The following is a 22,424-nucleotide window of genomic DNA, read 5'->3' as shown; positions in this document are numbered from 1 at the left end:
GGGTTGGTGAGTACAGGTAACCCTTGAACAACTTGGTGGTTGGGGTTTCTGACTCCTCACACAGTTGAAAATCCATGTGTAACTTTTTTTTTTTTTTTTTTTTTTTAAAAGACAGGGTTTCACCATGTTGGTCAGGCTGGTCTTGAACTCCCGACCTCAGGTGATCTGCCCGCCTTGGCCTCCAAAGTGCTTGGATTACAGGTGTGAGCCACCACGCCCGGCCAATTTTTCTATTTTTTATCAATCTCACAGGTGATCAGATGACCATGGCCTTTCAAAATGCTGAGATTACAGGCTTGAGCCACCATGCCCAGCTCCCATGTATACCTTTTGACTCACCAAAAAAATCAACTACTAACCTACTACTGACCAGAAGCCTTACCTATAACATAAAGTGGATAACACATATCTTATTTTTTTTTTTTTTGAGACCAAGACAGAGTCTCACTCTGTTTCCAAGGCTGTAGTGACAGAGCAAGACTCCATCTCAAAACAAAAACAAAAACAAAAACAAAAACAGAATGAAAAAACTAGCTGCGCATGGCGACATGTGCCTCTGCACCTGTAGTCCCAGCTAGTCGGGAGGCTGAGGTGGGAGGATCACTTGAATCTGGGAGGTTGAAGTTGCACTGAGTCATAATCCTGCCATGGCACTCTAGCCTAGCACTGGGCGACAGAGGGAGACCATGTCTCAAAAACAGAAACAAAAAAAAAGGGAAAGAAAAAACCTGGAAAGCCAGGTTTCCTTCATTCTGCCTTTCTAGGCAGAATAAGCTGCGGCTGGGGTATGCTGGGTGAAGAGTTAGTGTGTGGGCAACAAGCCTGGCCTTGGGAGGGAGGGAGGGAGGGAGGGGACTCAGAATGTAACCACAGGTCAAAGAGCAAAGCAGTGACAGTGCTGAACACCCTCAGGTCTGGGCTTGGGATTGGGCTAATAGGCCAACACCCCAGTAAGGGGTCAGGTCTTTTTTTTGTGAGAGGGAGTCTCTCTCTTTTGCCCAGGCTGGAGTGCAGTGGTGTGATCTTGGCTCACTGCAACCTCCGTCTCCCAGGTTCAAGCGATTCTCCTGCCTCAGCCTCCCAAATAAGAGGCTGGAACCACCCCAGACCCCAAAAATAAATTTTAAAAAACTTGCTGGGTGTGGCAGCTCATACCTGTAATCCTGGCACTTTGGGAGGATAAGGTGGGTGGATCACCTGAGATCAGGAGTTCCAGACCAGCCTGGCCATCATGGTGAAACCCCATCTCTACTAAAAATACAAAAATTAGCCAGGCCTAACACAATGAAACCCTGTCTCTACTAAAAATACAAAAAATAAAAAAATAAGACGGGTGTGGTAGCATGTGCCTGTAGCCCCAGCTACTCAGGAGGCTGAGGCAGGAGAATAGCTGGAACTCAGGAGGCAGAGGTTGCAGTGAGCCAAGATCGCACCACTGCACTCCAGCCTGGGCAGCAAAGCAAGACCCTGTCTCAAAAAAAAAATTAGCCAGGCATGGTTGTGTGTGCCTGTAATCCCAGCTACTTGGGTGGCTGAGGCAGGAGAATTGCTTGAACCCAGGAGGCAGAGGTTACAGTGAGCCAAGATTGTGCCACTGCACTCTAGCCTGGGTGATGGAATGAGACTCTGTCACAAAAAAGTAAAGTGTTTACTTTTTTTTCTTTTTTTTTTTCATTTGTTTAGACACAGTGTCTCGCTATGTTGTCTAGGCTAGTCTTGAACACCTGGGTTCAAGCGATCCTCCAGCCTTGGTCTCCTAAAGTGCCGGGATTACAGGTGTGAGCCACCACGCCTGGTATACAAAAAATAAATTTTAAAAATTAGCCAGACACGGTGGTGCGCCTATGGTCTCAATTATTCAGGAGGACTAACTGAGCCTGTAAGGTTGACACTGTAGTGAGTCATGATTACACCACTGCACTCCAGCCTGGGTGACAAAGGGAGATTCTCTTCCAAAAAATAAAGGGTAAACCAGGCGCGGTGGCTCCTGCCTGTAATGCCAGCACTTTGGGAGGCTGAGGCAGGCAGATCACAAGGTCAGGGGTTCGAGACTAGCCTGACCAACATGGTGAAACCCAGTCTCTACTTAAAAATACAAAAATTAGCGGGTGTGGTGGTGCACACCTGTAATCCCAGTTACTTGGGAGGCTGAGGCAGGAGAATTGCTTGAACCTGGGAGGCGGAGGTTGCAGTGAGCTGAGAGTGTGCCATTGCACTCCAGCCTGGGCGATAGAGTGACTCCATCTCAAAAAATAAATAAATAAATAAAGGGTAGGGGGGTGGGCTGGGCCCAGTGGTGGCTCACACCTGTAATCCCAGCACTTCGGAGGCCAAGGCAGGTGGATCACTTGAGGTCAGGAATTGGAGATCAGCCTGGCCAACATGGTGAAACCTCATCTCTACTGAAAATACAAAAATTAGCTAGGTATGGTGACAGGCAACTGGAATCCCGGTTACTTGGGAGGTTGAAGCAGAGAATCGCTTGAACCCGGGAGGCAGAGGCTGCAGTGAGTCGAGATTGTGCCACCGCACTCCAGCCTGCGCAACAGAGACTGTCTCAAAAAAGAAAACAAACCAAACCAAAAAACAACCATCGAAGCTCTGGGGACAGAGGTAAGCCAGGCCCTGAAGTGCTGTTAGTGATAGAATCAGGGAATCAGAGACTGGCCAGCAAATCCTAGATAGTTCGGGGGGCTGCAAACAGATCTGTGCCCTGGATGCCAGCCCCCCACCTTACCCCCAGCCATCTTCTATGCTCAGAACAAAGTCCAGGAGAAGACCTGCATCTAGAGTAGAATCTCACTGCTCACCAGCCCCTTTAACAGAGGGAACATCCATCCTGGAGACGCCGAGATGGGGGCTGGACCAAAACAGTATCATTTTCCCAGGATCTGGGATCATCCTCAATAGCCAAAGGAGAGACAGATCCCACTATGTTCCATTCTCTATGGCTTTGACTGCCCTAACCCGTGGGAGGGAGCCACTCACTCCCAGGGGAGTTCAGCCCCCAGAGCAGCTCACTGGATGCAGGGAGGCTTCAGCAGTGTATCCCTTCTACCTACTGGGATCGGCCGGGAAGTGTGAGGTGGAGCTGCATTGTGGGTGCTCACAGGGGATCTGATTTGAGCAGAGCTCCGGTGGGACTTCCTGCCATTCTTTCCTTCCAAGAAGACACATCTGCTTCCTATTTGCCTTTTAAGAATCCTGGTGGTGGTGACAGGTTAAGCCCAAGAAACCAAACCAGTTCAATTCGAACCACACTGTCAGTGCCAGGAGTTTGGGGAAGAGCCTGGCAGCTGTGGAGAATGGAAGTACCATGGACTTGGACCTGAACACCAGGGTGTGCTCCCAGCAATACCACTCCTCACCAGGACCTTGACTCCACGGTCACTTGACTCTAGCCTGTTTTCTCCTCTATGCAGTGAGGCTAACAGCGCACCTCACAAGTGTGTGGTAATGGTAAAAGGTAAAGCACTGTGAATACATACAACTGTCATCACTACTGTACCAACTGCCCTGATCCCTCCCTTCAGGACAATCTGAGAGGAGCCTGAGCTTCCCACCCCTTCTCCCTAGAGGCCGGCCTCCCTGCTCCTCCTCTGGCCCTGAGGAACATGGTGTGACCAGGTAGTGTTGGGAGCTGGGTGTCCTCCCATCTGCACTCCAGGCAGGACAGCTAGAAACAGCAGAGTGACCAGTGTGGTCATCAAAGAACAAGGTTCAAGACCCACAGGCAGGGCCAGGTGGAAGTAGGCGCAAAGGCAGGAACTGGCTGGGTAAACACACTTTACGCAACAAATGGGAGGCCTTGTGGGGGAGGGGAGTGGCGGGAGAGAGGGAGGGAAGGCAGGCAGCCAGGTGCCCAGGACACAAGTGAGCAGCGGAAGGTCAGTGCACTGCACTGGGCCTTACCCTCGGCCCATGCCTCCCCTCACCCCAAGACAACCCTGGGCCCTCCCCACACTTGCGTTCCTGACAGTGGGTGGGCTTAGCCTCCCCCTCCTCAGCAGAGAGGTGAGCAGAGAGGAGCTACAGAGGGCTGCAGTCTCAGTTCCCTGTGGGGCAGGGTTGAGGGGAGGTGAGCGTGCTCTCCTCTTGGACCCTGGAGGGGCTCCAGTCCTGGTGCCCGGCTCAGACACCTGCCCCTCCTGAGTTCATACTGGAGTCCTCGAAGTCCTGAAACCACAAGGCCTGCCTGAAGCCCATGTCAGGAGAAAAATGCCTGGGGAGGGGAAAGGCTGGTGTGGGCTGCCCATGGCAGCTCTGAGTTCTTCCAGGGGCTTGTGTCTTTCCGTGGTAGAAAAGGGCACAGCCAAGGCAAGGAGGGCCTGAAGCCTGTGGGGCCATCCTGGCCTGCCAAAGCCGTGCCCCCAACTCTTCAGCTTCAAAATCAGGGGTCTCAGGACAGAAGACGCTGGGTGGGCTCAGAGCTCATCAGGGGGGCTGTGTGTGAGAGGAGATGCCTTCTGGATGCCCTCATCCTCCTCGGGGCTAGGATCTCCCTCAAGGCCACCCAGCTCCTTCCTTTGTTTGCTGTTGCTACTCCTGCCACCTGCTGCCTTGGCCCTGCTGCTCTTCTTCTTGGACTTCTTCCCTCCCAGGGCGGCTGTGTCTCCCTTCTTGCCAGACCACTGCTCTGCCAGGCAACCTAGGATGTGGAGGAGAGAGACCCTCAAAGGAAGTGCCTCAGGACTGGGGTGCTGGGCGAGGAGCACTGAACAGGGAGCCATGGGAGTAGCAACTGGGACTACTCCCTGCCTCGCTGTGGCCACCAGGCCCCTCTGGGGGCATCTGGCTTGTCTGCTAGTCATTCTGCACCTGGTTTCAGTGACTCTCACTTCACCATGTCTTGCCAAGCAAGCCCTCCGAAGGCAGAGATCCTACAATGCCCTCTGGTGCTCTCTGTTTCTCCTCTTACCCACCTCCCCCAAGGGAGAGCAAACAATAAATCATCCAGCGCCAATCTGCCCTGCCTTCCCCAAACTCACTGGTGTCCTTTCCCTTCAGCACGTGGTTGGCGCAGAGGAATTCGGTCAGGTCCTCCTCCTGGTGGTTCCTGTACCAGTCCTCGATCACCTCCTCAAACTCTTCTACCAGCACGTCGCACTGTTAATCACAATATCTCATATTGGCAAACCCCCAGCCTCGCTCCTAGAGCAGCTCAGCTAAGCCTCACAACCCACAGCAAGGTAGGCTGTGGGGGCGGTTCACCTAGGGAAACTGAAGCCAGAGAGGTGAAACGGCCTGATCACAGCCACCTGGGCCTGGGTGGGCTTCCTCAGAACAGACCCAATCCCCACCGGCCCCTCACTGGGCACAACAACGCTTCCAAGGGCTGAAGGGCCTGTACCTGCTTCTTGAGGTCAGCCACCTCTGCAGAAGTCTCGTTCCACAGCTCATAGGGGATGTCCATCACCACCTTGACCCCTTTATGTACCAGGTTGTGTAATGTCTCAAAGGTCTCTGACATGCCCTGGAAGAAGCGACCAGACATGGGAGGCGGAGCTAGCTTCTCTCCCTCCTACCCTCCTCTCCCAGTAGTGTCTGAGGACCCAACTCTAAAAAGCCAATGCCCAACGCCCAGCGCCCTCTAAGGACCCTCATCCTTTTCATCCTTTTTTTTTTTTTTTTTTTTTTTGAGAGGGAGTCCTGTTCTGTTACCCAGGCTGGAGTGTCTCAGCTCACTGCAACCTCTGCCTCCCTGGTTCAAGCGATTCTGCTGCCTTAGCCTCCTGAGTACCTGGGACTACAAGCACACACCACCACACCTGGCTAATTTTTATATTTTTAGTAGAAGTGGGGTTTTGTCATGTTGGTCAGGATGGTCTTGAACTCCTGGCCTCAAGGGTACCACTTGCCTTGGCCTCCCAAAGTGCTGGGATTACAGGTGTGAGCCACCGTGCCCAGCCTCATCCTTGACCCAACCTTCCTCTCCCTTCTTTTGTTTTGTTTTTTTCGAGATGGAATCTCACTCTGTTGCCCAGGCTGGAGTGCAGTGGCAATGATTTCAGCTAATTGCAACCTCCACCTCCCAGGTTCAAGTGATCCTCCTGCCTCAGCCCCGCAGTAGCTGGGATTACAGGCATGCACCACCCTGCTAATTTTTGTATTTTTAGTAGAGATGGGGGTTCACCGTGTTGGCCAGACTGGTCTCGAACTACTGACCTCAGGTGATTCACCCGCCTTGGCCTCCCAAAGTGCTGGGATTACAGGTGTGAACCACCGCGCCCGGCCTCCTCTCCCCTCTTTTAGGCCTGCTTCCCACAACCCCCGCACATACACCACCTGACCTGCCTCTGCACACCTCATCCTTTCAAAAAGACCTGTGGCTCCCCTCAGGCCCTTTGGCTTTATGCTTCTTTTCCAGGAAATAGGTTTGTCTTAGCTCTTTCCCCTCACTATGAGGCTAAAGAGCCTCCCCATTCTTTGTTTCCAGCTGCATACTAGGCCACCAAACAGCTGGATCAACGTTTTTAATCCCCTAATGCTGGACACGCTCACTTCCAAATATGCAGACCTGCTGGTCCACATTCTTCCCAGCTTATGTCTTTCCTCAGTGGGAAAAGGGCACAGCCGAGGCAGGTAGGCCCTTTATTCTGTAAAAGCAATCTCTACTAGCTACCTAGGTCTTACCCCAGAGACAACACACTATCCACCTCCTATATTTTCCCAGAGATAACTCACACAAATACCAACATCCAAATGTATCCTCCCCCAACCCCTTTTTAAACAAGCAGTGGTGTAGCATACACACTCTTCTGTACTTGCCCTTTTTACTTATACCTTGAAGGGCTGGGTGCGGTGGCTCACGCCTGTAATCCCAACACTTCGAGAGGCCCAGGTGGGCAGATCACCTGAGGACAAGAGTTACAGACCAGCCTGGCCAACATGGCAAAACTCCGTCTCATGGCAAAACTAAAAATGCAAAAATTAGCCGGGGGTTGGGGGTGGTGGTGGGCACCTGAAATCCCAGTTACTCGGGAGGCTGAGGTGGGAGAATCACTTGAATGTGGGAAATGGAGGTTGCAGTAAGCTGAGATCTCACCACTGCACTCCAGCCTGGGCAACAGAGTGAGACTCTGTCTCCAAAACAAACAAACAAACAAAAACCTTGAAGATCAGTTTAATTCAGTTGCTAAAGAGCCTCCCTATTCTTTGTTTCCAGCTGCATACTAGTCCACCAAACAACTGGATCAACGTATTTAATCCCCTACTGCTGGAGTTAGTTTGTTTCTTTTTTTTTTTTTTTTTGAGACAGAGTTTCACTCATGTTGCCCAGGCTGGAGTGCAATGGCGTGATCTCAGCTCACCGCAACCTCCGCCTCCTGGGTTCAGGCAATTCTCCTGCCTCAGCCTCCTGAGTAGCTGGGATTACAGGCACACACCAGGAGTTAGTTTGTTTCTAATTTTTTTTTGCTATGAAAAATAATTCTTAAACATTTATTAAAGCAAACACAGATTTATTACTGAGTAAAGTGCAAATTCATACAAATGTCTGCTGCTTGAGACCATGCCCTTAGGTATCCCAGGGATTTATGACTGGTATACTTTGCTAGAAGGGAACTTAGGTAGAAAAATGTGGGTGGCAACTATCTTACCGTGTGCCAGGCACTGAAGATGCAGAGAAGAAGAACTATGGGCCTTGTAAGTAAGAGCTCATTCTCCAGGGAGAGAAGCACTCGCGCACATACTGAGTACATGAGATGTCACACGGGCACCCTGTGGGAGGTGCTGTGTGGACCCAGAGAAGGGACTAAGCAGTCACTCACCCCAGGTGTCCTCTGATGTCTCTCCTAAACCCCCACCTTTCTGCACATCCTGGATCTTACTGAGTTCTCCCTGTTCTAGTGTCTGTAGGTCCCCATGAGGGCAGCAACTGTGGAACATTTCCGCCTGTGTCTGAGATTAAAGCAGGACCCTCGTGGACAGGCGCAGATCCTCATGCATATGTCTACTGCCACTGAAAAGTCAGGCCACTCAGGAGGGAAGGAGTGCAAATGGCAATCAAAGAATGGGAAGAGGCAAGGAGGGAAGCTCCCAGGGGGTGATCTTCAAATCGCACTCACACCAGCAGACACACTAAGATACATGCAGGCCTGGCCCCAGAGCAGGTGAAGGACAATCACGAATCCAACCTTGGCAAATCGGTTGCTGCCGGTCCTCTCCTTGTGCAGGCTATAATCCAGGAGCCTCTTGCAAATGGTCTCAGTGACTTCAATTAACCGCAAGTCCCTGCCAAGACAGCGGCATGAGAGGAACTGAGTCCCCCTCCTAGCCCCAGTGGGTTAGCAGTCCGTCCCTCCAGCCCTGTGCCCCAACACCTGCACAGCTCACCAACAGGAAGTGAGTCAGAGCTGGAAGGAAGATAGGTCATCTGGTCTGGGGGATCTGAAATGCTGGAATACAGACCAGAGAGACAAAGTTTTAACAGCTCTAAGGGAAGGAATTTTTTATAAAGCTAAATGATTCAGTATTTAGATTTTTTGATAAAGCAAAATATATTAAATTTTGATGGTAAAATATCATTCACTTTGAAAGGATGATCACAGCTGACAGAGTTGAGTTTTTAAAAAATATATTTATAGGCCAGGTGTGGTGGCTCACGCCTGTAATCCAAGCACTTTGGAGGTCAAGGTGGGCAGATCATCTGAGATCGGGAGTTCAAGACCAGCCTGACCAACATGGTGAAACTCCATAACTACCAAAAATATATAAAAAATTAGCCGAGCTTGGTGGCGCGTGCCTGTAATCCCAGCTACTTGGCAGGCTGAGGCAGGAGAATTGCTTGAAACTGCCTGGGAGGCAGAGGTTGCAGTGAGCCGAGATTACACCATTGCACTCCAGCCTGGGCAACAACAGCAAAACTCTCTCAAAAATAAAATAAAATAAAATAAAAATTACACTGGTCTGTAAAATCCAAGCATCTGAGAATCAGTGATATAATCCAACAGTCTTGCTTTTAGAGATGAGAAATCTGCTGAAGCATAAAGTTAAGGGATTTATACAGGTCACACAATGAGTTGCGGACAGAACCAGTGGACAAACTCAGGTCTTGGCTACAACTGATGCCCTTGTAGTGAGTTTGCCTAGCTGGGAGAAAGAAAATCCTAGCCTCTGAAGCCTCCAGGAGCAACGCAGGCCAGGCCAGTGAGTCCCCATTCACTTACGACTTGGTGTATTTGACTCCAGAGGCCTTCCGGTCCAGGATGCCATAGCCTGTGCCAATCACCTCCTTGGTCTTGCCGGTTTCCTCAAAGGCTGACTTCAGCTCCACAGCAACATATTTACACACTGGGGGAGGGAGGTAGCACAGCCTACTCAGTGCACATGAGTCTAACAGGGGGCCAGCTCCCAGCAAAAGAGATCCAAGTGTGCCTCCTTTCCTAGACTGGAGGACCAAATAAATACTCAAGGTGGGGAAGGGAGTTAGGACCTGGGGAGGCTAAGGCAACTCTGTCTTGGATGCAAATGTGCAATGTTAACTTCTAATTAACTCCAGTTCCAGGAATGCCTCTAGGATTTCTATTTCATCTATTGTTCCTTGTGTAAGAGCATGCACTTACTGTAAATCCTACTCTTAGGCAACTGTCCTTCATATCCCTTCTTTTCTTTTTGAGACGGAGTTTTGCTCTTGTTGCCCAGGCTGGAGTGCAATGTTGCCATCTCGGCTTACTGCAACCTCCGCCTCCCGGGTTCAAGCGATTCTCCTGCCTCGGCCTCCTGAATAGCTGGGAGCATGCGCCACTACGCCCAGATAATTTTGTATTTTTAGTAAAGACGGCGCTTCTCCATGTTGGTCTCGAACTCCTGACCTCAGGTGATCCACCCACCTCAGCCTCCCAAAGTGCTGGGATTACAGGGGTGAGCCACCGTGTCTGGCCCGTATCCGTTTCGCTATGGTATATAAGTTCTGGATCTGGGAGGTAATGGGCAGGGCTCCACCATCTTGTCTCACTGCTGCCTGAGACACAGACACTGCTTCTCTTTGTAAAGTCCCTATTAAATATTTCTTTCTAAGAAACTGGATTTGTCAACCTCTTTCTTCAGCCTCTCAGCTTCCTTGGACTTTGGGGGTAAGTTTCCATAGACCTCTTCAATACAGAACAGTACCAGACCACCAAATGGAGTTCCCTATGTGAAAACAAGACTCAAAGATCCACTGCCTCATGTCTACTCCTGGCACTAATCCTACTGGCTTTATTCCTCATGCCGTGTCCTCCTGCCGTTACCTCAGTCCCATCATTTTATTTATTTACTTATTTCTTTATTTTTGAGACTGGGTCTCACTCTGTTACCCAGGCTGGAATGCAGTGGCACAATCTCAGCTCACTGCAATCTCTGCCTTTCAGGTTCAAGCGATTCTCCTGCCTCAGCCTCCCAAGTAGCCAGTATTACAGGTGCATACCACCACATTCAGCTAATTGTCTGTGTGTGTGTGTGTGTGTGTGTGTGTGTGTGTGTGTGTGTGTGTACATTTTTAAAAAATAGAGACAGGGTTTCATCTTGTGGGCAGGCTGGTCTTGAACTCCTGACCCCAAGGGATCCACCCACCTCGGCCTCCCCCCACCTCGGCCTCCCAAAGTGCTGGGATTACAGGCATGAGCCACCACGCCAGGGCCTGTCATTTTACTTTCTAAAATTGCATACATACAGAAAAGCTGAAAGAATACAATGAATACCTTCCACTTGTATTCAACAGTTAATAATTTCCCACATTCTTTCTCTAATATATAATAATATATCTCAACAATATATACATTATTTTTGCTACACTCTCTTGAAAGTAAGTGGCAAATACGACCTTTTGCCCCTGAATATGTCATCATGTATCTCCTGAGAACAAGCACATTCTCCTACATAACCACAGAACAATTTGATACTTGGGAAATTAATAATTCCAACGTCACCCAGTAGCCCATATGCAAATTTCCTTAATTGTCCCCAAAACTTCTTTTACGGTAGTTATATGACTTGATTTCATGTGTATTCCACCACCAGCTCTCTATTTCTACCAAGTTAATTTGCTCCATGCCCTCCAGAGAGATCTTATTCCTACTGTCTGTACATTTATTTCCTCATTTCCTCTTACCCTTCCTCAAATAGGTATTAGGCAACTCTGTGTGTCAGGCACTGCCTCGGGATACAGAGATGAAAACAAGGTCCCCTCCCTTCTAGATACTCAGTCTAATGGAGCAGATAAAGGTGTAGAGAAATAACTACCACTGTGTAAGGAGTGCTACAGAACTACCACCAAGGGTGTGAAGTGCCTGAGGCCCTAGGAAAATACTTAATGCCTTCTCAGGGCTTCTCTGCCCATTCTGCCCACCTCGAATTATGAGCCTCTCCCCCAGGAAGCCATTCTGCACTAATCCCACTTGCTCTAGATTTCACTCTGGGCCTCTGCAGGACCCATGCTCTCCCAGGGACTTTCAGTCATTTCATGTGTCTCCACAGAGACCACAATGGTCCCCAAAATGTGCATTATGTATTAGATTTTTTCTGTATTTCCTAAGCCTGGGACTTGATATATGTTGGATGCTTGATAACTCTTGCTGATAGAGCCCGTCTTCTGATGCCTCTGAATGGAGTACCAGTCTGCAGGCTAAATCCCATCGGTGGATTTAACACTGACAGCACAATCTGTTAGAACACCAATTTACCACAAAAATAAACACATCCCCTGGAGGCCTGCTTGGTGAATTTAATCAATGGCTTGGAGAATCTGGAAGTCATAAACATTCCAAATAATAAGCTGGTGATCTTCAAGTCTGCAATGAATTGGGGATGTCTCACCCCTCTGGCTCTCCATCCAGGACCCTCTGGGCTCCCTCCCCTCTTCTGTCCTGTACTCTGTGCGAGCACATCATTTTTCTGGCACCACGGCCCCTCCTCCCATACCCTCCCCAGGAGTGGGGAAAGGTGAGGTTTGGAACATCCTTGCTCTCTTATGCCCATCAACCACAGCCTTGCTTTCCAGCTTTTCCAAACATTACCTCTTCAACACCTCCTCTGGGGATCCCACCCACAACCAGACTCAGAGGAGACTCATGGCACGGACCCCAGACCCTCACCAACATCCACCCAGTCTTTTTTTCTGGGCAGGTCCTCCTTCCTCTGTGCCGAGGCCTGTTTCACTCAGGGTACTGAGCCAGGAGGCAGGCTTGGTGGGCTAGACACAGTAAGCATTTAGTAACAAAGGTGTAATAATAATAAAAACAAACAAATACAATATTAAGATGAGCCTAATGGATGGAGTTTGCCAAGCCATCCTGTGACTACAAATTCCTTTTCAATTAATCTTCATCAGTTACCAAATGAGGTTAGGCTAGAATGATCTCTAATTTCCGGGCCATTTCTACGCTTCCATCAGTCCGTGAATGTTGCCTAAGGAGAATAAATGTGAGCTTCTTAGGTTATGAGAATAATGAGAGACAGTATGGGCTCTTTGATATTGGAATAAGACAGAAAACAGGTTAGGCGTGGTGGCTCACGCCTGTAACCCCAGCACTTTGGGAGGCCGAGGCAGGAGGATCACTTGAGGTCAGCAGTTCAAGACCAGCCTGGACAACATGGTGAAATCCCACCTCTACAAAAATGCAAAAATTAGCAAGGCACGATGGCGGGTGCCTGTAATCCCAGCTACTTGGAAGGCTGAGGCAGAAGAATCACTTGAACCCAGGAGGCAGAGGTTGCAGTGAGTCGAGACTGCACCATTGCACTCCAGCCTGGGAGACAGAGTGAGACTCTGTCTCAAAAAAAAAAAGAAAAGAAAAGAAAAGAAAAGAAAACAAAGAGGAGAGGAAGTGAAACCCTGAAAAGCTATCAGTTAGCTGGGCCAGGCACAGTGGCTCATGCCTATAATCCCAGCAGTCTGGGAGGCCAAAGTGGGCAGATCACCTGAGGTCAAGAATTCGACACTAGCCTGGCCAAATGGTGAAACCCGGTTGTTGGGAAAAGCAGCAAAGGAGAAAGGACTTACAGAGTGCTTACATAAATTGGTTATGAGTAACACATAAACAAGGAACAACAAGCTGCAGAAGGCCGCAGGAGGCCTCTGAGGAGGAAGGTCTCTCCATGCCTCATGTTCCGGTGCAGGGTGACCTAGGCTCTTTTACCATAAATGTTGTGCTCAAGGACATAAAACCCCTTCATAAGCACTATGACATGGCCAGACTTGTAGGCTCCTTGTAAGGTCCATGTCCCACCAGCTGTACATGGATAATAAACTAAAGATAACCACATGTTCTCATTTTGTAAAACTCCCAAACAGCCACTGTTATCAATCCTTAGGACTTCTGGCTCACTGATTCACTCCACCCCTACCCTATAGATCAAAGTGATTGTAAACCAATAAATAGTGTGGATGATCAGAGCTTGGGCCTTCACTGTCTCCTCCAAAGTAATAAAGTGATGGCCCCCTGGTCCCACTTTGTCTCTTAATCTGTCTTTTTCTCATTCTCTGTCCCACCGAACTCAGGGTACCCACAGGTGATGTAGAGCTGTTTCCCTATACCCCGTGTCTACTAACAATATAAAAATTAGCCGGGTGTGATGGCACACGCCTGTAGTCCCAGCTACTCAGGAGGCTGAGGCAGGAGAATCCTTGAACCCAGGAGATGGAGGCTGCTGTGAGCCGAGGTCACACCACTGCACTCCAGACTGGGTGGCAGAGCAAGACACCATCTCAAAACAAAACAAAACAAAAGCCTGGGCGAGGTGGCTCATGCCTGTAATCCTAGCACCCTAAGAGGCTGAGGCAGGCGGATCACCTGAGGTCGGGAGTTTGAGACCAGCCTAACATGAAGAAACCTAGTTTCTACGAAAAATACAAAAGTTAGCCAGGCATGGTGGTTCATGCCTGTAGTCCCAGCTACTCAGGAGGCTGAGGCAGGAGAATTGCTTGAACCCAGGAGGCGGAGATTACAGTGAACTGAGATCGTGCCACTGCACTCCAGCCTGGGCAACAAGAGCAAAATCTCAAAAGCAAAAAAAAAAGAAAAGGGCTATCAGGACTAGAGGAAGAGTGAAAGGGCGGCCAGGAGCAGAAGTTCAGCACTTTGGGAGGCCAAGGTGGGTGGACTGCTTGAGGTCAGGAGTTCAAGACCAGCCTGGCCAATATAGTGGAGCCCTATCTCTAACAAAAATACAAAAATTAGCTGGGCATGGTGGCAGGCGACTGTAATCCCAGCTACTTGGGAGGCTGAGGCAGGAGAATCGTTTGAACTTGGGAGGCAGAAGTTGCAGTGAGCCGAGATCATGCCACTGCATTCCAGCCTGGGCGACACAGGGAGACTCCACTCAAAAAAAAAAGGCCAGGCGTGGTGGCTCATGCTTGTAATCCCAGCACCTCAGGAGGCCAAGGCGGGTGGATCGCCTGAGATCGAGAGTTCAAGACCAGCCTGACCAACATGGAGAAACCCCATCTCTACCAAAAATACAAAATTAGTCAGGCGTGGTGGCGCATGTCTGTAATACCAGCTACTGAGGAGGCTGAGGCGGGAGAATCACTTGAGCCTGGGAGGTGGAGGTTGCGGTGAGCCAAGATCCCGCCACTGCACTCCAGCCTGGGCAACCAGAGTGAAACTCCGTCTCAAAAAAAAAGTAAGGGGAAGGCACAGGCTTGAACTCATACTGGTGGCTCTACCAGTGAAGTCGGCTTATATCTGAAGCATCTCCTTTTAATCTCTCTAATGGACGGATTATGTGTCTCAAACTTACCCCAACCCCACTTCCCAGTGTTTAGAGAACATCTGGCCTGATGTAGGCTTTCAATTCAGATGAGAGATTCACAGCCAACTTTCTGGGGGTCCTGGGGTTACAGGGCTGGGAAGGCACGCATGACTGTAAGGTCTGAGGAGAAAACTGAGAAACGGAGGGGAGGAAAAAGAAATAGGTCCTTTACAGTCCTGGCTCCCTGGCAGCTCCCTCTATGTAGTTCCTCAATGCCTATCTCTCCATGGTCCTACAATCTTCATTCGCCAAGTTCCCCACAGGCTCTATTATTCCCCCAAAGGGCCCCTTAGGCCCAAATCCTCCTCCTCACACACATTCACAGCCCCCCACTTAATCATGTGTATTCCCAAAACATATGAGTGCCTACCGGATACTTTGTGAATACGTATCTAAGACAAAGTCCCTGCCTTCGAGGAGCTGTGAGTGAGTGCAACAGACAACTACACAGATTGGGTTGCAGTGAGGGCACAAAGGGGAAAGTCTTAGGTTCTTTTCCCCCAAGAGAGTCATCTGGGCCTTTTCAGTTCCTCAAACTCGTCCTTAGCGTCTCAGCCGACAGGCCTCTGCCTCTGTAGTTTCCTTTGAATGGGCCCTCTCTTTCCACTTCTCTTCACTCAGCTAACTCCTAATTCCTCTTCGTGCTTCCTGTATGAAGCCCTCTCCGACTCCCCTCTGCACACAGCCTTCGCCCACCCCCTCCCCCACTGCAGGCTAGACCAGATGCTCCTCGCCCGGCCCCTAAAAGGAAGTCCTGTACCTTCCCTATCATGGCATCTACTACTCTGAATTATCATCGCTTGTTTCTACCAATGTGTGAACTCCAAGGATCGGAGTACTAGGACCGGATCTCTCGCCCGCTGCAGCGTCCTGGCGTCCCGGCGCCCAGCGGACAGCAGGTTCAAGGAACGAAGGGACTCGGTTGGGCTCAGAACCTAGCAGCCCCCGACGCTGCTCCGCAAGCTCCGCCCACGGAGCCCGCCCCTCCGGCAGGATACGCCCCGCGGGCCCCGCCCCCTTACCTTCGCATTTGCTGGGCAGGCGAACCCAGTCGTTCTCCTCAGCTCCTGCCTGGCTTGGGCCCAGCTCCGGGGCCAGCAGCAGCAGCAAGGAGAGAAGCAAAAGACAACGGGACGCGGGCTCAGGCAACGACTCCATGGCCCAACGAGCGGACCGGGCGGCACCTCCTCCCGCGGCGCGCGCGGAGCTGCTTCCTCGCGCCGCTTCCGGGACTGCACACGTGCCTCCGCGTAACCACGACAACAGTTAGCCTCCCGCCCGCCCTCCTCTCGCAGCCGCCGCCAGCCTCAAAGCGGACCAAGGCCCGCGGACGGCGCAGCCAATAGGCTTGTGGGGTTTGCCCTCTAGCGAATGGGAGGACTACCTTTTTTCGGCCTTGGCCAGTAAGAGAGCAGATGGTGGCCTCAGTGACCTATGGCAAAACGTCCTTTCCCACCCCCTAACGGAGGCTGTGGGAGAGGATGCAGGACCAGGACCCGGGGAGAAGAAGTCCGCGTCTGGGCCTGAGTGAGATGCGTTCGCGCGCTCAGGTGCTGGAAGATGTGGGGAAGGCCGCCTTCGCGGCTTTCTCCGCCTCCTCGAACGTCACTTCCCTCCCGGGGTTCTAAGGCCGCAGGTCCTTACCGAACACCTGTTTTTAAATGTTATTGTTATTGTTGGGGTTGCTATAGCCAGGCACTGTTGTAGGCGCTTAGGGTGCGAGCAGGGCGACTCAAACTGTCCCCAGCCTTCAAACTTTCTTAGTACCCAATAGATTTGTCCTAGTGAGAACTAGAACAAATGACTTCCTCTCTGAGCCTGTTTCTATTTGTATGACAAAGTGATCCTCCTATCTGCTGCGCGAGCTTGGCCTTTTGTTGGGAAGCTCAAATAGGTTACTGGAATTAAAGCTTATCGAGCAGATTGTAAAAAGTTCAGGCATTAATGTTCTTTTTGTATGTAATCCCAGCCCCTTTTACTGCCCTATTATTTATTTCTTGATTCTGAGCTCCCAGAAGGCAGGAATTTGGCCGATGAAGGAGTGCATCTCCCTTCCACCTCCCCGGCAACAGCAAAGTGCCTGGCACAAGGAGGTACTCAGTAAAACTCGCATCTGCTGTGTCATTAAGAGGAACACTTAATGGCTCACGCCTGTAATCCCAGAACTTTGGGAGGTCGAGGCGGGAGGATCACCTGAGCCTAGGACTTGGCGATCAGGTTGGGCAAAAGAGTGAGCCCCTGTCTCAAAAAAGAAGGAGAAAGAAAGAAAAAAGGCCAGGTGCAGTGGCTCATGTTTGTAATCCCAGCACTTTGAGAGGTCAAGATGGGAATATTGCTTGACAGGAGTTTGAAACCAGCCTGATCAACATAACGAGACCCCCATCTCAAAATAAATAAAGCAGTCAAAACAAAAAAAGAGCAGGGCGGGCGCGGTGGCTCACGTCTGTAATCCCAGCACTTTGGGAGGCTGAGGCGGGTGGATCACGAGGTCAGGAGTTCCAGACCAGCCTGGCCAATATGGTGAAACCTCATCTCTACTAAAAAATACAAAAATTAGCCGGATATGGTGGCTGAAACCCGGGAGGCAGAGGTTGCAGTGAGCCAGGATCGTGCCACTTCACTCCAGCCTGGGCGACAGAGCGAGACTCTGTCTGGGAAAATAAAGATAAATAAATAAAAATAACTAACTAAATATAATAACAAACAAATAAAAATAAAGAAGAGCACTCTGGGTTTTGGGGTCTTCTTCAGGCAATAACTTCATGGCCCAGCCGGACCCCAACCGAGCAGATCAGGCGGCACCTCCTCCTCAGTGTCCTACAGTCGCTCACAGACCAAAGTTCCTTCTCTGGGAAGTTGTCTGCAAATTGGCCATAAAACCCTGTTCCCTGATACCTTCTTGTTTCCTTCCTAGAGGTTGAATATTCATGCTATTTTATGAAAACTTCAAAAGACTGAGGCCCAAGCCTTGTCATTTTCTGACCTTAGTTTCTTGTTCAAAACAATTGTGTTGGTAACAAGGCACTTTGGACAGGCAGGGCTGTGGCATGTGGAATCCACAGTGCACAAGACCGGGACACCCTCTTGAGGTCCTCCATGTTTTCTAGGCTTGATAAGACTTGGTTAGGCTCAGTCTGGGCACAGTGGCTCACACTTGTAATCCCAGCACTTCGGGAGGACGAGGCAGGTGGATCACTTAAGGTCGGAAGTTCAAGGCCAGCCTGGCCAACATGGTAAAACTCTGTCTCTACCAAAAAGTACAAAAATGAGCCAGGCATGGTGGCTCCTGCCTGTAGTCTCAGGTACTCGAGAGGTTGAGGTGGGAGAATTGCTGGAACTCAGGAGGCAGAGATTGCAGTGAGTCAAGATCGCACCACTGCACTGCAGCCTGGGCAACAGAGTAAGACCCTGTCTTAAAAAAAAAAAAAAAAAAAGACGGGGTAGGCTTAGAGCTTGGCCATGGCCCTTAATTCACCTTGGCTCGGAAGCCCTCCTGGGAAATAAGATTAAGCTAGCCTGATAGTGGAGGTTGAGAGGCCTGGGCTCAGCATCTGGGCTGACAACTAGGAAGGAATAGTGGCTAGAGAAAGTCTGAGGCTATACTTGGGCCCCTCCTTGGCCCCTCCCTCAGTCTGTGTGTCACAGAAGGATCATGCCCTGTAGGGATGGTAGACAGATTCATCCCTAGAAGCTGTGGGGACGCTCCAACCCCCAGCCACCACCACCCGAGAATCCCCAAAACAAGTGGGAGAATCTCCTTACAGGCTGGTGAGAGATGAGTAGTGGAGGAGGCAGTGAGGGTTTTTTTGTTTTGTGTGTGTGTGTGTGTGTGTGTGTGTGTGTGTGTGTGTGTGTGTGTGTGTTTGAGATGGAATCTCGATGTGTTGCTCAGGCTGGAATGCAGTGGCGGAATCTCTGCTCACTGCAACCTCTGCCTCCTGAGTTCAAGGAGTAGCTGGGACTACAGGTGCCTGCCACCAAACCCGGCTAATTTTTTGTATTTTTTTTTTTTTGAGACACAGTCTTGCTCTGTCACCCAGGCTAGAGTGCAGTGGTGCGATCTCAGCTCACTGCAACCTCTGCCTGCTGAGTTCAAGCGATTCTCCTGCGTCAGCCTCCTGAGTAGCTGGGACTACAGGTGCGTGCCACCACACCTGGCTAATTTTATGTATTATTTTTAGTAGAGATGAAGTTTCACCATGTTAGCCAGGATGGTCTCAATCTCCTGACCTCATGATCTGCCCACCTCGGCCTCCCAAAGTGCTGAGATTACAGGCATGAGCCACTGCACCAGGCCTGGCAGTGAGGATTTTAATGGAACAGTAGGTGAGAGAGCACAGAGGCTCAGGGAAACTGAGGATGTCCTTGAAACCATGTGTTGGGAGGTGCTGTGACATAGTTCTCCATCCCCACCCTGGGAGAAAGAAGACTAAGGTTGATCCTGCAGACTACCCTATGGGGCCCAAGGGACAGGTGGATTTGCATGAGAGCACCCAGAGTCTCTTGGGATGACTACTATTAGAGAACCCTTGGGAAAGGCTGGAATTCCGGCCAGCGCTGAGCAAGCAGGGGACACATAAGTTATACTCTACTGTGGAAGCCTCACACTCCGTCAATGCAAGAATCTTCTTTAGGAAACAACCACACCAAAAAAGCCAGACCACTTTAGTACCTGGCCCAGGGTTGATGCTCAAAGAATATTTGTCAAATGAATAATAACTCTTAATTTATTAGCCTGTAAGTTTGGAATTACCATCTCATACTCTTGGCATCAAAAACGATCCTGTTCCCCAGAAACCCTGGCCCTGTTCACCTCTGTCAAGTCTGTACAAGAGTTCACATCAAGCCCAGCACCCACCTTCCTGGGTTCCTGGGCTCTCTGCCCTGACCTCTCACAGAGGTTGGGCCAGGGTAAAGAGAAGAGGGGGCCTTGCCCAGTGCCTGGCTGTGGAGGGTGGAGATAGTTGAGGGGACAGCTGCCTTCCCAACTGCCAGCCCCACTTTGCAGTTCCCAAGTTCTGTCTCAGGAAGCCCTCTTCCTTGGGAGCTTTCCTGGATTTCTCCTACCTCTAACCCTGCCAAATTCCCTCCTCCAGCATAGACATGAATTCAAACATTTTTCATCTGCTGTGTCATTTAAGTTCTTCTTTAATGTTCTCAATCATCCACACCCCAAAAGCCCCTGTAACTGGGTGGATCACCACTCTGGAGGGGCCCCCTGTCCAATGGGAGAGACACAGCTTCACACAGTTTGAAGGGGTGGCAGACCCCTGCCCCTAGCTCCAGCCTACAGAGGAGGCTCGTCAGATGCAAAAAATGCTCCAAGACCCGAGGAAGGAGTCCTGAGGGCAGATCATGAGCACCAGGCCCGTGCTGGGCAGGTGGGGTAACTGGTGGGGTAAGACCCCTCCTCCCAGATTGGGTTCCCGGGTTCCCAGCCCGGAGGGGTGTCACCCCAGCGGCGGTCCCAAGGTAAGGGCCTGGGTGAGCTGGTGGCTTCTCGTCCCCCTGTCTCCGTGGCCAGGTGGAGTCGGTGGAAGCCAAGGGCTCGCAGGCGGGTGGCAGCTGTGGGGGAAGGCGGCGGGCCCGTGGGGCGGCGTAGGCGGCTGCAGGTCAGGAGCAGGTCAAACAGCAGCAGCTTGAAGAGCAGCAGCCGCAGCGCCCCCAGCCGCAGCGCTCGGCCAGGCATCCCTGCGAGGAAGAGCTGCTCAGGAGTTCGGAGGATCCCGCCACCCCACCCCAGGAGAGAACGTCCACGGAGGAGAGGGCCTTGTCCCCTGCCCTTGCCTGTCCTCTTCACGCCCTCCTCCAGGGCAAGTCCTTCCCGGTGTCTAACCTCCGTTCTTACTGGTAATAATAAATACCTTCCTAGCCTTCATTTTATTTTATTCCCCAACAATCATGGAGGTGGGAGTGGGGGCCAGGCAGGAATTAGCATCTGATGCAGAGAGTAACTAGATCAAATTCTTTCTTTCTTTCTTTTTTTTCGAGATGGAGTCTCACTCTGTCACCCAGCTGGAGTGCAGTGGCACGATCTCAGCTCACTGGGCTCACCGCAACCTCCGCGTCTCGGGTTCAAGTGATTTTCCTATACCTCAGCCTCCCAAGTAGCTGGGACTACAGGCGCGCCACCACGCCCAGCTAATTTTTCTATTTTTAGTAGAGATGGGGTTTCCCCATGTTGGCCCAGCTGGTCTCGATCTCTTGACCTCGTGATCCACTTGCCTTGGGTGCTGGGATTACAGGCATGAGCCGCTGTGCCCGGCCTCAGATTTCTCTATTTGGTCATGGAGCAGAGTTGGACCACAGCCCAACTTCATGACTGCCCGTCCAGTGCTCCTTCCATCACCCCAGACAGCCTCCCATTTACACAGCTGAGATCCCCTGCCTGGGCTGCCCAAGGAGAATTCCAAAGACTCCTCTGTTGGCTGTCACCTGTGCTTCTCAACCAATGTCCAGGAATTAGGCTGGGGTCAGATGATTTACCCCTATCATTTTTTTTTCTTCTTCTTCTTTTTTTTTTTTTAAAAGATGGGGGGTTTCATCATGTTGGCCAGGCTGGCCTTGAACTCCTGACCTCAAGTGATCCACCCACCTCGGCCTCCCAAAGTGCTGTGATTACAGGCATGAGCCACCACGCCCAGCCGATTTACCTCTATCTTATCCTCTCGTAGACTGATGCCCAGCCAGCCAGTGCCCCAACCTAGCATGACAGCCTCTACATGGGATACCCACTGACCCCCAGTGTAGGACCCGTTAGGCCAGAGCTGAATCCCCCAACCCCCAGGCCCAAAGTCCTGGTCCCAGCCTCTTATTCTCCACCCTTGCCCCAAGTACTCACCCCTGAGAGGCTCCTGGGGGCAGGTCCTGGCTGTGGAAGCCTCTCCTGTTGGCCAAGGAGAAGGGAGTGAGTCTTTGGGGATGGGCCATGCACTCTGGAGGGCATCCCCAGTGGTACGCCCAGGCCCTGGCACAGGGTGGCTGTCAAGGCATTCGAGGTAAATGGACAAGTGAGCCAGCAGCGAACTGAGCCCGTTTGCTGCGTCTTCTGAGGACCCAAACACCCCTCATTTTGCACTGTCCCCTGTTCCAGGCCCTGGTGAGGCTGGGGTGCCTGGCACTCTCAGATAAGGAACTGAACATCTTCACAGCATTCTTTGGAAGTTGGGGCACTTAGTCAACAAACATCCTCATTTGGAAGATGACAAAACTGAGATAATCCCCAGAGAGGAAGTAAGTCATCTGGTCAGTGACAGTAACAGCTGACTGCGGCCGGGCACAGCGGCTCACGCCTGTAATCCCAGCACTTTGGGAAGCCAAGGCGGGTGGATCATGAGGTCAGGAGTTTGAGATAATCCTGGCCAAACATAGTGAAACCCTGTCTTTACTAAAAAATACAAAAAAATGCCGGGCGCGGTGGCTCACGCCTGTAATCCCAGCACTTTGGGAGGCCGAGGCGGGTGGATCATGAGGTCAAGAGATCGAGACCATCCTGGTCAAAATGGTGAAACCCCGTCTCTACTAAAACTACAAAAAATTAGCTGGGCATGGTGGCGCGTGCCTGTAATCCCAGCTACTCAGGAGGTTGAGGCAGGAGAATTGCCTGAACCCAGGAGGCGGAGGTTGCGGTGAGCCGAGATTGCGCCATTGCACTCCAGCCTGGGTAACAAGAGCGAAACTCCGACTCAAAAAAA

General features: G+C 51.0%; 2 protein-coding genes across 2 annotated transcripts in view; both read right to left on the bottom strand.

The window, feature by feature from the left end:
- Positions 1–2,785: 2,785 nt before the first annotated feature.
- Positions 2,786–16,318, bottom strand: CNPY3 (canopy FGF signaling regulator 3). Its single transcript, XM_032299445.1, has 6 exons — positions 15,753–16,318; positions 9,168–9,291; positions 8,136–8,232; positions 5,351–5,473; positions 4,989–5,106; positions 2,786–4,648 (listed from the first exon to the last, which is right to left on the bottom strand). Exons 1-6 carry the CDS (start codon positions 15,886–15,888, stop codon positions 4,425–4,427), a joined length of 822 nt encoding a protein of 273 aa, XP_032155336.1. The 5' UTR covers positions 15,889–16,318; the 3' UTR covers positions 2,786–4,424.
- A 3,355-nt stretch (positions 16,319–19,673) lies between these two features.
- The window catches only part of PTCRA (pre T cell antigen receptor alpha), a 9,404-nt gene continuing 6,653 nt past the window's right edge, over positions 19,674–22,424 (bottom strand). Inside the window, 2 exon segments of the mRNA XM_032299371.1 lie at positions 19,674–20,421; positions 21,572–21,778. Coding sequence (XP_032155262.1) covers positions 20,018–20,421; positions 21,572–21,778 — 611 coding nt within the window. The 3' untranslated portion in view covers positions 19,674–20,017.

This window comes from Sapajus apella, unplaced genomic scaffold (assembly GCF_009761245.1).
Source record: "Sapajus apella isolate SASKATOON/1434 unplaced genomic scaffold, GSC_monkey_1.0 scaffold41, whole genome shotgun sequence".
Lineage (NCBI taxonomy): Eukaryota > Metazoa > Chordata > Mammalia > Primates > Cebidae > Sapajus > Sapajus apella.
The sequence above is the reverse complement of the archived record's forward strand: the minus strand, read 5'-3'. Positions and strand labels throughout refer to the sequence as shown.

What these genes read in the sequence shown, in the direction of transcription:
- CNPY3 (XM_032299445.1), bottom strand. Translation starts at nt 15,888, where the DNA reads ATGGAGTCGTTGCCTGAGCCCGCGTCCCGTTGTCTTTTGCTTCTCTCC. An exon ending in CCTGCCCAGCAAATGCGAAG is followed by an intron (nt 9,292 to 15,752) that starts GTAAGGGGGCGG and finishes TCCCTCCCCCAG; the next exon opens with TGTGTAAATATGTTGCTGTG. An exon ending in GCTGAAGGGAAAGGACACCA is followed by an intron (nt 4,649 to 4,988) that starts GTGAGTTTGGGG and finishes TCCACATCCTAG; the next exon opens with GTTGCCTGGCAGAGCAGTGG.